The following is a 13,250-nucleotide window of genomic DNA, read 5'->3' as shown; positions in this document are numbered from 1 at the left end:
CATCAGTTTGTCTGCTCACCCCCATGCATCGTCTCCCTCATGGCCACCACACTCCCACCCTAGGTGGGCTCTCACCACCCACGTCAGCCCACAGCCCTCTCAGGAGTGACAGCCCTGGAGCAGGCCAAGCACAACCAGTGACTTCTGCACTGAACAAAAACCTCCAGCACCTCAGAAGGCCTCACTGAGCACCCCCACCACAGCAGCCAGGAGAGGAATGTGTTCTCCCCAGGCTTTTTCTCTCAGATGGGACTAGGGCAGCAGTTTTATTTTAGTCCTGGGCAAATGTATAGCACATTCCTGCCACCAAAGGGAAGGCGATTTCAGAGCATGTTCAGGTGCATCACCTGAGCCTGCGCACTCACAGGGCTCCTCTCCCAGCACAGACCCCAACATGCCACCAAGGAAAGGGGCACCTTGATGGTTACACATGGGGTGGGCATGTCACCACAGCTCCACGACCTGCTGGCATCCCCAGGAGACTCATGGAGGGCTGAGCCCTTCTCCACCCCCCTGGCCACTGGTGGATGACACACCCAGGGCTGACCTCACAAATCCCTTTTTTTCCCTTCTCTCTATGTAGCCCACACACTGAGGACCTCCCAAACACAGTAAACCACCAGGTCAGCTTTCCAAGGGCCCAGCACTCACAAGCAGGAGCTCAGGTCATATTTAGGCCACCCAAATTACAGGGCAAGGTTTCTGCTGGAGGGTGACCTGCTTGGTCTCCCCCAGCACAAAACCCAATGGGCAGCCCCTGCCATCCCATCCAAGACACCACAGGGACATCTGGGCTCCACTGGTCCCTCCTGCTGGTCCCAAATGTGCTACTCCCAAACCCACCACAGCCCCTGGCAGTGTCCCCTGACACATTCCTCACCTCTCAGTCCAAAATTCAGCTCCCCTCCCTGCAGCCCCACCTTTTATTATGCAGGAACCAACAGAAACTGGGAGAAGCAAAGCAGCACTGTGGGACCCAGCTTGGAAAGATTGAACTTCACCCCCAACCCCCCAGATAAGGAAGGATGGGCTCCCGGAACAGCCGGGATGAAAGGGAACGCCGCAACGGTCGAGCTGGCCGGCTCAGCTTTGGGCTTGTGCCCGTTTTCCTGCCATGGGCACACCCAGGAGCCATGTCCTGCCACATGGGGACAGCCACCTGCCCAGCAGCCCAGAGGGACCAGCCTGGCAATACCTCATCTGCATGTGCCTGCACTTCTGCCTGTCCCACAAACCATAAACCAGTGGAGCTCCAGAGATCCCCCGAGCCACTGCTCAGAGCACCAGCAACCTCCTGAGTGATGCCACGTTCAGCCAAAGCTGGGAACAGGGAGCAGGCAAGACATGGGAGCAGCTGACATAAACTCAGCATTTCCAGAGGATTTGTTTGAATCAAAAGCTGCTGCTCTGAAGCCAGAACAGGTGTCAGTCACAGCAAAATCTCATGGCAGCTATTCAATGTGATGGCATAAGTTTGACATCAGATTAAAAAAAAAAAACTCCAAAAGCAATGTGAGCAGCTCCTCTACTCTCTATTTCACTTACAGCCATGGAAAAAGAAAGGTGAGGAGCCAGAAGGAGGTTAAAAGCAGGTGTATCAGGGCTGCCTCTGTGGCAGCAGCACAGCCACATGAAGGAAGCAGCTCCCCATCACTGGGGATGCTCCCAGCAGCCCCAGGACAAAGCCACATCAGACTCTCACCCAGCTGCCCCACGTGGGCTCCAAGCAGCACCCACCTGCCCCTGGATGGCTCCCTCAGCCCTGAGCTGGCCTTGTCCTCCTGCAGACTTGTGAGCAGCCTACTGGCCTGAGCTTTGTACCGAGTGTGACGCGGAGCAGAGCCCACGCTGCCTCTTCAACACCTCCCACCAGCCAGACACCAACCCCTGCTAATGCTGCCAACATCCTAATTAGCACCTTCCTTGTGCCTGCCCTGCTCCCCACCGCTCTGCAGCTGGCCAGGCTCTCAGAGGTTCACCAAAGGTGACAGGGGATGGGGACGAGTCCTGGAGGTGCTGGGCAGTCTGTCCCCTCCAGCCCAGGGCAGCCCCACTGCCCTCCTGTGAGTCTGTGACAAGGGATTCCCACACAGCAGCACAGCCAGCCTGACTTTACCCTTCCAGAGCCTGTGGGACTCTCCATCCCCTGCAGGGCAGGCACGAGTGGGGCTACCTCCAAGCTTCATCAAATCACACCATGGTCTGGGCTGGAAAGGACCTTAAAAACCATCTCCATTCGACCCTTGCCATGCGCAAGGACACCTTTCACCAGACCAGACTGCTCCAAGTCCTGTCCAGCTTGGCCTTAAGCACTTCCAGGGAGTGGACAAGGCATGGACAGGGCAGCTCCAGGCTCTGCCTGGGGAATGCATTTGCCCATCCATGCATTTGCCCATGCATGCATTTGCAGCTATTTCCATGGCTGGAAACCATCCCTGGTGGGGCTGCTCTGCTCTGCCTGATCCAAGCCCTCAGTGCCAGCAGCCAGCTTGGGGGAGCTGGCACCTCTATCCCACCTCTCAGCACTGGCTGATCAATACCCTGCCATCAGCCATTCCCCACATCCAGGCAATGAAAATATTGGAATTGCTCGCCAGGCAATGAAAATATAACATCCCCAGCTCGCTCTCCCTCCCAGAGCAATGCCCACACAGCCACAGGCCTGCTCCCATTTACCACAAAGGTGTCACAAGGTGCATACAAAGGCTGGAGGCAGAGAACCAGTGCTCAGACACCTGCAGAGGCACTCTGCAAGCAGCCTTGGAGGCACTGGGATCCTGCAGGAGAGATCCCTCAGCAGAGATCCACAGGAAATGCTTTCCCAAGTTAAGTCCCTGCCCTGCAGCCTGGCCAGCCCCCATCCCTGCAGGCTCTATCAAGCCTGGACATCTTGTTTCACTCCATCCACGCTGCCCCCAGGGCACGCATTTCTCCTGCTGGCTTTATCCTCTGATACCAGACAGGCTTAAAAGTAAAACAAGGCCAAGATTTATGAAGTGAGGCTGCCCATAAAGGTTTCTGAGTCGCAGTGCTGGAGCCTGGAAACGGGATTAGAGCAAAGCAAATCAGGGAACGCCATCGTAACCTCGGCACGGGGAGAGGTGACCCTCACGTGCCCCAGCCCAGCTGTGCACTGCCTGGGGCTGCCTGGCCAGCACAAACCTCCTGGGGATGGCCCAGGGCTTCTTGGGCCTCCCCTCCACAGCACCCAGCCCCTTTGGGTGGCCCAGCCCTGATCCTCAGCAGACTTTCTGCCACACCTCACCCCAAACCAGCTGCACAGGGATTTGTCAGAGCAGAGCACTCCCAGCTCCTCAATACCACAAACAGGTGCTTTGGACACATTTCATCATTCCATGGTGATTTCATTGCAGCCTTCCAGTGCCTGAAGGGGCTCCAAGAGAGCTGGAGAAGGACTTTGGTCAAGGAATAGAGGGATAGAACAATGAGGAATGGCTTCCCACTGACACAGGGCAGGGACAGACTGAATATCAGGAACATCCCTCTCTGAGACGATGCTGGGGCCCTGGCACAGGGTGCCCAGAGCAGCTGTGGCTGCCTCATCCCTGGCAGTGTCCAAGACCAGGCTGGAGAGGGCTTGGAGTAACCTGGACTAGAGGAAGGTGTCCCTGCCATAGCAGAAGTGGAACTGGATGAGCTCCAAGGTCCCTTCCAACCCAAACCAGCCAATGATTCTGATTCCAGGACCAAGCCCCCCTCCTGGGGCATCATTCCCACCCAGAAGTCTACTGCCAAGGCAAAGCTTTCACGAAAGATGGATCTCGTGAGAAAGGCTTGAAGCCAAACTCACAGAGGCATCATCTGGGGATGATGATCAGCAAGTGATGGCAGCCAACAGCAGGGAATGATGATGCCAGCTCCATCCAGGAGTCCCTGCCATGGCCACACACCTGAAGGCACCTCAACAGCCCATTCCTGCCTGGTTTGTCCTCAGACACATCCTGTCCCACCCTCCAGCCTTAAGCAGCCCAAAGAGTGTACATTCAGTGGCCACTTTGAGGGAACTAGTGGCCTCCTGAGAGGCTCAAGGAGCAGGATCTCCTCTAGAGAGCAAGGAGCAACCAGAGACTCCCTGTCCCCTGCTCCAATGCAGAGTGCTCCAATCAGTCCTCCCTGCCCTGAGAGACTCTGGAATAGGCAGAACCTGCACTGTCTCATCACAGTGCTTCTAACCCACAACCTGTGCATGAGGACTACACACGATGGAGATGCCTTCTCTCTCTCTTGTGTCCCTCTTCTGAGGTTGTTCAGGCTCACAGAGGGTCCTGGCAGAAGATCTGGAGAATCCAGCCTCCTCTCTGACCCTCCTCACCCTCCCTGGTTCTCCTCTCCTCTGCTGCTGAGCAGAGCAGCACTGCAGAAGCCTCCCAACACAGGTCCCTCCAAGCCATGACAGGGACACGCAAGCAGAGCTCACCAGGCTCCAGCAGGGCTCCACACACTTTGGGGACATATTTGGGGAGCTGGGATGACACCTCCCATGGAGCAGCACTCAGCTCAGCCTGCTGCTGGACAGACAGAGCCCAGCTGGGCATGGCTGGGGAGCTGCATCACCAGCTGTGCATCACCAGGGGCACAGCCTGTCCTTCAGCCTGCAGCAGCTGGGTGTCCCCGTGTCCCCAAAGCCTGGCTGGGAGCACAGGGGATCCCAGACCTTCTGCCTGCCCCTCCTCTCCTGGGCTGGGGGCCTGGAGCCAGCCACAGGCTACCCAGGAGCCCAGCAGCCGAAACCATTGTTCCCTGTGTCTGGCCCTGGGAGCACCAGCCCACGGCAGCTCCAGGTGTCCCCTGTGCCCAGGGACACTCACACAGCTCCAGGTGTCCCCTGTGCCCAGGGACACTCACACAGCTCCAGGTGTCCCCTGTGCCCAGGGACACTCACACAGCTCCAGGTGTCCCCTGTGCCCAGGGACACTCACACAGCTCCAGGTGTCCCCAGGGACACTCACACAGCTCCAGCTGTCCCTCTGCCCAGGGACACTCACACAGCTCCAGGTGTCCCCAGGGACACTCACACAGCTCCAGGTGTCCCCTCTGCCCCAGGGAGGTTCACATCTCAGCCACATTTGTCCCCCCCAACCCTCACAGCTGCTGGGTAAGGGCCCAAGCACCTCCCCTAACCCAGCCACCAGCCCCCAAGGTGAAGCCAGGGCTCAGGGAAGCTCCTCTCCTCCCCACTTCCAACCAGATGCTCTTGGCCTCTGAAACTCCCAGGAAGGCAAAGGCAAGCACCAACAGGCATTTTCCAAAGGACCTTCCATGGCCATCTGGCCAAAATCAAGAGCCTGTGGAAGGTTAAAGGTGTCCCCAGACACAGAGGGCTCGAGGCCATGAGCACCCAGAGCAATGTGGACCTCCCCAGCACTTTGCCTTGGAAGCTGCAGATGATCCTGGAAGCCAGACTGGGAGCAGGGGGCCGGCGGGACCCCACCAAGCCTGGACATCCAGTGTGGGAGCCCAGAGAAGGCACCTTCCCCTGTTTCCTTTCAAACACCACACCTGCCACGGAGGCTGAGCCAAAGGGATTGCTGGTCTCCATCCCACCTCCTGCAGTGCACCAGGATGCTCAGAGAGCACACCAGAATCCAGGGTACCCAGCACGGGGGAGGGCTGGACTGCACCCTGCCCTGCCTCCACCCTCCCATGCTCCTGCTGTGAAACCCTCTGCTTGAGAACTCCAGAGAGAGGGGAAAAATATAAAATAAAGGATCACCACCCTTTCATCACCCTCTTCTTTACACCTCCCACAGAGCAGTGCACCTCTGTGCCCCCTCCCTCCCTCCCCAAGCCGCATCCTTCCCCCAGCCCCTCTCCCCTGCACTTCTCCTGCACAAGCATCTTCACTCCCTTTCCCAGTCTTTCCCAGGTCGGAGCTGATGCTTTCAAAGAGCCATCCACAATGACTTTAAGATCTCTTTCTCAAAATGCTAATAAGTAATTTAAAGACTGCCACTGTGCATGCATGGGTTTAGGGTAATTTTTTCCATGTGAATCCCTTTTCATTCATCCCTGACTACATTTAATCTGCCACTTTATAGCCCGCCTATCCAGAGTCATGAGAGCCTTTTGCAATATTTTCAAGACAACTGTTGTTTTTATCATCCTGAATAATTTTGTATAATCTGCAAACACTCTTTGCCTTCCCATTCCCACCCCTCTCTACTTTATGAATACATCACCAGCACAAGCCTCACGCTGACCCCGTCCAGTGGGAAAACTGACTCTTTGTTTCCCCTTCTTAAAGCACATTTTAATCCATAAGAGAGCCCTTCCTCTAAAATTACTGCTCTGGAGTCTCCTGGATCACCCAGGGAGATCTTCTTAAAGGATGCTCGTCCCATTTACTCTGGCTCAAATATTCATTTTATTGACTTATTGTAAAATACGGGTTCTCCTGCCATCACCTCAGAACAGCCTCCCAGCCCTGCCCTGGGAAGCAAAGCCCCTTGGCAGGAGCCCCTTTGGCCACTTGGGGTGACACTGAAGTCATCCCCCTCCACGCCAAGGGCTCCATCCTGCACATTTAATTTCCCAATACCCATTTGTTGAGGGGAAAGTTGGGGGATAAACAATTTCTGCTCTCAAGTTATTTTTCAAACTCCTTTCAGCCTGCCTTATATGGCTTCACATTCACCAGACAACAATTTCTGATTTTTTTATTTTCTCCTTTTAGATACCCCTTTCACTTTATGAAGAACATTTTTTTACTTCCAATGATCTCCTCCAATTTGCCATTTAATCAGGTTTGGTTGGTTTTTGGTTATTTTTAGGAAGCTCATGTTAAGTGGGCTGCATGGATTTATTCTGAGGTTTAATTTAATTTCCTACATCATGGGCAAGTATTTTCCTATTTTAGCTTCTCCCTTCAGTCAACTCCTTCACTTTGCTTTACTCAGACACCATTACTATGTGGTGTTTTTAAGTGCTGGTTGCTTTATGGATGCCATGGTCCGACTCTGAGAGAGGTAATGTGGAAGGAAGATATTTATTGGATCAACTGAGAAAGCTTCACCAACTTGAGGAGCTCCCCAGCCCCTCCTCATGCCCATTGGAAGATCTGATGTCGTGTGTGGTTGCTCACGTTTAAATCCAGAGTTCATCCTCCTGTGAGCTCTCCAAAGAACCACAACTGTTCTCAGCCACTAAAACCATCATTTCTGAATGTGACATTTAGGGAGGCACAGACCAGCCCCAATTACAGTTGTGTTTTCTGCCCTCATGGCCTGCTCCATCTTTCTTTAATGCTTGGCAGTCGGTGCACACTTCCTGTCAGACCTGATAGTGCTCTCTTCATCCCAAGCAAGGAAATTCAGGGAGGGGCAACCAGCATGATCCTCACTTACTCCTTTCCCTCATCCTGATTATCTCAGGGGGCTGGCACGCCCTGCACAGCCATCCGTGTCTGCACCCTGGCACAACCTGCCATCCATCCAGCAGGTTCCTCGAACATCTGACATTGATATAAAGGCATTAACAATACATGCCTGCACAACATCTCCAGGCACCTCTCCTTCCTCACAGCCTCCCTCCTGCTGTCACCTGGCCTCCAAGGGGTCCCTGCCCACCTTCAGCATTCCCAGAGCTCCCCCATCCCTGGCTAAGGCGGGCAGAGCCCTGGGAGCTCCCCCTGCCCTCCCTCCCTGCGCCCAGCCCATGCTGCACTCAGCCCCTTATCACAGGAGGCCCCATCCTTTCCCTTATCTAACGGCTGAACTTTTGCCTCTGAGCATCTCCCTGCACCCTCATCCCAACGAGATCCAACTGGCAGCTGTGCTTCGCCCTGGTCTCTCTATAAACCAGATCCAGGTATGGGAGGGATTACAAACCAGGGTGGGAGCTGACGGGGCTCTTCCTTGGTAAAAATGGGATTGTGGCAGGATGGAGCCCCACTCCCAGGCAGAGCCACCCTCACTCCTATCCCAGCAGGGCTGGTGTGCAGGGAGCAGGCACATTTTGGGGCAGGAGTGGAGGGTCAGGCTCTCGTTCATCCCTCGCCCCAAAGCACACAGGAGCTGTCACAGCCCCCACTATTTACCCAGCTCCTCGGGCAGTTTCCTGAGTGCCCACCCCTCTTTCCAGCAGCTCAGGTATGTGCACACAAAGGGCCCTGACTAGTGCAGGCAGGTCCTTAGCCCGTCTCCAAGGGGACGGCTGCTCCCATCCCTGGGGACAGCCCCAAACCCCTCACAGCATCCCCAAGGCACAGCTGTGTCCCCTTCACACCCTCTGTGGGGTGACAGAGGAGCGGGGGCACACCAGTGGCCACACCAACCCCGAACCCTTGTCCCCTACAGCATCTCCTCCCTTTGCTTTTGTCACCCAGAGAAGCTGGAAGTCAGCAGGTATTGAGAGGACTGCTGCTCCTGCCTGGAAAAGCCACAGAACAGAGTAGTAAGGGCAGCAACATGGATGTTTAAATGAGGCACTGATTTATTTGGTCTCCAAAAGGAGCTTTCCCTTTTGCTGCCCCTATAATGCAAAGGGCAGGTGGGTGCAAGGAATGTGCCTTGTCAAAAATTAACCCAGGAAATGGAGGGGAGGCGAAAGCAGCAGGAGGGAGACGGATGGCACAGGGCCAGGCCAAAACCACAGGCTCTGCTCTGCTCCTCAGTCCCACTTGTCCCAAAACATTTGCTCCCCTCCCGTTCTTAGGAGAGTGTTTGCAGATCTGGAGCTCAAGCTTGCAGGAAGGATCAGCCCTTGACAGATTCTGTGTTTCTCCCTGGACCTGCTGCTCTGCTGCATCTCTCCAGAGCATGCCAGGCTTACTGGGAGGCTCCTGCAGCTCCCATGCTTCTGGCACACCTGAACATCCACCTCCATGGAGCACCAAGGTCACAGCAATGCTCTGTAACCCTGAAGGGGTGGCTCAAGTCTTCCTCTATGGAGACCCAAAAAAATGGATACACAAAGGCTCAAACCAGCCCTGTGTCCCTGGCATCTCCCCGCACCCCATGTGGAGGTTCTCACCATGAGAACAGGAGCAGAGACTATGTTTTAACATTACAATATATTACAGCATAAGTGAAATTAAATATACTGTATATTACAGAATCACAGAGTATCCCAAATTGGAAAGGACCCACAAGGATCATCCAATCCAAATCCTGGTCCTGCATAGGACCCCCCCAACAATCCCACCATGTGTCTGAGAGTGCTGTAAATATTACATATATACTATAATTCACTATTGAATATGCAGAAGCACTGAAGTCCTGTCTCCAGTTTGCTTGGACAATGGGCAGGCATGTCCATGTCCAGCACCTCAGCCACAGCATGCCCTGGGAATGCCCACCCCAGGAGTGGATACAGCCCTCCTGCCCCAGCATCCCTCTCCAAACCCAAAACTGGGCTCAGGACTAGGATTGCTCAGCACAGTTGTTGCTCAAAATTGAGTCCCCTCACCCGTGATCTGTTTCCCAGCAAAACTCGTGCCGGGCAATTCTCCATCGCCCATTGGAGCCTGTTGCTGCCTCCGTGCTGCTGGCTCCATGCTGCCCACACCCTCACTGATAGCAGGGCCATCTCGTGTCTCCTTCTGCATTTTTGGCACAGGGCTGGCTCTCCTCCAGTCCTCGGGAAGCTTGCCAGCACCACAAGGTTTGTGAAAAGTTAACTCCACTGGGGTGAGGAGCACCATCGGGTTGGTTTTCCCTCCTTGCACGTGAGTTAGCCAGGCTGTTGATTTTAAAATACCTCCGTGTCCTTCCCAGCTCCCCCCAAAATACCTCGGGAGCGTCAGCCCCGCGATCGGCGCGCAGCCTACGCAGCAGGAATACAAAGCGGGGCCGTCAGCGATAGCGGCGTTACCAACTGGGGTGGGTATCCAGACCCTTCCAGGACTCCTTTGTTCTTGACTTTCTGGTTTGGGTTTTGTTTTGTTTTTTTTTTTTTTTTTGAAAAACACACAAAAAACTTTCCTTTGAGAAGCCTGAACTTTCTCAGCTGCAGACACATTACCTTCCAACCGCCTTCACAACTATAGGCAATTCCTAACCTCTGCTTTATGTATGTTGTCATCCACCTCCCTGTTTTCCATACTGATTTATGTTTCACGTTCTTTTTACATTTCCTTTTAACAGAGCCGGTTTTAACCAAACAGCCTTCCCTCCGAGCCCGAACCATGCGTTCTGCTGGCCAGTGAGCAATCAACTTCCAATTTCCATGCACACTCCTGTTTATATTTCCTTCCCTATCGGCTTTGTTTCTAATTAAGGTTTGTTAAATGCAAGTGAATATATAGCGCACAGAGAAATATAAAGCATGTAGATAAATAAACACCCCACACACAGCCGCACTGACTAAGGCTGCGCTTTCAACCACGGATCCCAAAGCACTTTGTCATGTTCATTAACAAAACCTCGCGGCTCCCTTGGGAAAGATGCTTGGATTATTTTACGCCTTGTAATTAGGAAAACTGAGGCACAGAGGAGACAAGTGAAATTACCAGCAGTACCAAAATGCTCTGTGACAAAGCCGAAAACAGGACTCAAGAGGCAGGATCCTCCAGAATCGTAGTTTTCCCCTGAACAAGCCTTTCTGCCCCCATTTTGGCCCTGGAATACGCTGGGGCTAGTGATGGAGGACATCGCCACCGTGGAGGTTCCCTGCAGCCGCCATGGAACATGGTGGGTCCAGCCACCACCTCCATGGCCAGCAGCTACTGTTGGGTCCATCTGTCCACACCGAAGGGATCCAGAGCATTCAGAGGTGCAGGTGGACACCACAACCAGGCACTTCGGAAGCGGTGAGAAGAGGCACTTCCATAAAGGAAGGAGCAGAGGCACGCCCAAGGAGCTGCATCCCACACGTTTTCACCTTGCCAGTTCTCCAGAAGCCCTTTCCTGGAAGGCTAGATTAGGGATCTGGCTGCCCACACCACCCCTGAGAGTGACCATCACAGCCGCGTGATGCACACAGGGCAAGAGGCAACATCAGGGGCACAGGGGGACCATGCCAAAGCCAAACCAACACAGTCAGCCGCGGCTGGGAATGGCCGCTGGAAGCGCACCGACCATCTCCCTGAGAGCGTCCCCATTCATGGAGGAGCGCACCTCAGAGCGATCATCTCGGGCGGGTGAAACACCCCACCTGCACTGGCCAGCCCCTCATCCCTAGATATGCTCCCCATCCCTTGGCACTCATGCATCCAGCGCCTGCCGCTCCTGCCATGATGGTGGGACAGTCACTCACGTTCCACAAACCCGCGCGGGAGCCCCGGATGCCAGCCCCCGACCCACAGCACCGGCCGGCAGCACCTCCTGGGCAGCAGCAGGAGCAGGCTGGGGTGGAGGTGTCACCCCATCCGTGCCCAAGGCAACCGGCATGCCATAGTTGGCAGCATCAGCTTGTCATGGTCAAGTGTGCATGGGCCCCGCTGGCCGAGCCCAGAGCCCGTTGGAAGTGTCAAGGCCACCAGCGGATGGGGCCAGACGTCCTGCATGGACACGTATGCTCTCACAAACACGCTCCTCACCCCAACCCTCCCCCCCATAATTAAAACCATGCTGGGCTCATTTGAATAGCAGAGCTGGCGAGCGCTCTCCGCTGCAACGTAAATAGTCCTATTTATGCCAAGCTCCCATATTGTAAATATCACGATGTATAGCTGGCCAACCCATGAGTCATCTCCCAAAACTCCAACTTAATAAATGGTGCCTCATCCATGTTCCAGACAAACACCGTCCGAGCGGCTCCCACCGCCCGGCACACACAGGGCCAGCATGGCCACCCAGCCTGCCCACCAGCCCAACGGAGCCGGAGGGACAGCGGAGCCACCCAGCTCCTCCAACACGACCCTTCCACAATGGACGGGCATCCTCGGACCACGCCGCTCCAGGACCAGCCGGTTTTTGGCCTGACACTTGGCCCTCGCCCCTGCCCAACCCAGTTCTCTGGCACTTGCCAGGGTGTCCATGCAGCGGGCGGGTGGGAGCAGGCAAGAATGGCTGGGATGGCTGGGGACAGGAGAACGAGTCTCCCCCTGCACAGACCCCATCGTGGGGCTCCCACCCAGCGCGTCCCCGCACACCCAGCCCTGGAGCTCCCCACCTGCCGCCTCACTCTGCTTTGTCTGAGCACCGGGGACCTCGGCGGGGAGCTCGGCTCCTCCTGGGGACGCCGGGAACGCCACGGCGCCAACGGGGAGCCGGCCACCAGTTCCAGAACGCCGGTAAGGCCTGGCGGAGGGGCACCCCAAAGACTCTGCCGAGAGCAGCAGCGGGCACGGGGCGGCGAATCCCGGGCATCCCCGGGGGACCCGCCGCGGTACCCAGGGATGCCCACTCCGGCGGAGGGATGGCGGGGAGAAGGGCGGCCAGCGATCGGGAGGGTCTGGGGGCGCGGGGGGGGCACACACGACACACCGGGCTCCGGCGGCGACACCTCCAGCCGGGGTAGCACTTCCCCAAACTTCGCCTCCCCTCCGAAGGGCGTGCGGCGGGGAGGGGGGCAGGGGGCAAAGTGCCACCCCCCAAAAAACGAGGAAAACCCGGAGGGGGCTCGCCCTACCCGCAGGGCCCCCGCCCCCCGTGCGCCCCCCTTACCTTCCACGGCGGCGAGCAGGGGCAGGAGGGCGAGGGGCAGGCAGCAGAACCACAGCGGCCCCATGGTGCGCGCCGGGCCGGGCATCAGAGGCGGCGCGGCCGGCGCTCCATGGAGGCGGCGGAGCGCAGAGCGCAGAGCGCAGAGCCCCTCGCTGGGGCCGCCGCCGGCGCGGGCACGGCCGCGGGCACGGAGCGCTCCGCCGGCCCCGCCGCCGCGGCCGGGCCGAGCCACCGCCGCCGCCGCGCGGGGGACGCCCCGCGCCGCCCGCCCCGCCCCGCCCGGGCCGCGCTGCCGGCGGGGGCGGCCTGAGGGGGCCGTGGGGGGGGGCCGTGCGGGGGGGGCGCGGCGGGGCCGGCGGCGGGCGGGGGGCGGCGGGCGGCGAGCGGGCGGCGGCTCCCCCCGGCCCGCCGATGGTTTCTCCCGGAGCTGTCGATCATCCAGAGAAAGCCGTGATTTCAGCCCAAATCCGCCTCGCCGGGGCTCGCTGCGCCGCCGGCACCGGCGAGGGGGCGGAGGGGCGGGGGGTCCCGGGGGATGCCCCCGCCGCCGCGCCCTGCGCGCCGCCCGCGGCCTCGGGCCGGGCATCTCCCCCCGGGGCTGAGCCCCCGCAGCTGCCCGGCGCAGCCGGGGCCGGGGCCGTGAGGAAATTCCCCTCTGCAGAAGGGGACGCGTACAGCAGGATA

At 57.3% G+C, this 13,250-nt stretch overlaps 1 protein-coding gene across 2 annotated transcripts in view; it reads right to left on the bottom strand.

The window, feature by feature from the left end:
* Positions 1 to 12,707, bottom strand: part of EPHB2 (EPH receptor B2) — a 134,394-nt gene extending 121,687 nt beyond the window's left edge. For both annotated transcript variants that reach the window (XM_058818689.1, XM_058818690.1), the window contains exon 1: positions 12,567 to 12,707. In XM_058818689.1, coding sequence (XP_058674672.1) covers positions 12,567 to 12,651 — 85 coding nt within the window. In that variant the 5' untranslated portion in view covers positions 12,652 to 12,707. The remainder of the gene's footprint in view (positions 1 to 12,566) is intronic.
* Between the last annotated feature and the right edge of the window lie 543 nt (positions 12,708 to 13,250).

The sequence above is a fragment of the Ammospiza caudacuta genome, chromosome 22 (genome assembly GCF_027887145.1).
Source record: "Ammospiza caudacuta isolate bAmmCau1 chromosome 22, bAmmCau1.pri, whole genome shotgun sequence".
Taxonomy (NCBI): Eukaryota; Metazoa; Chordata; class Aves; order Passeriformes; family Passerellidae; genus Ammospiza; species Ammospiza caudacuta.
Note: the sequence above shows the minus strand (reverse complement) of the source record. Positions and strands in the feature narration are given on the sequence as shown.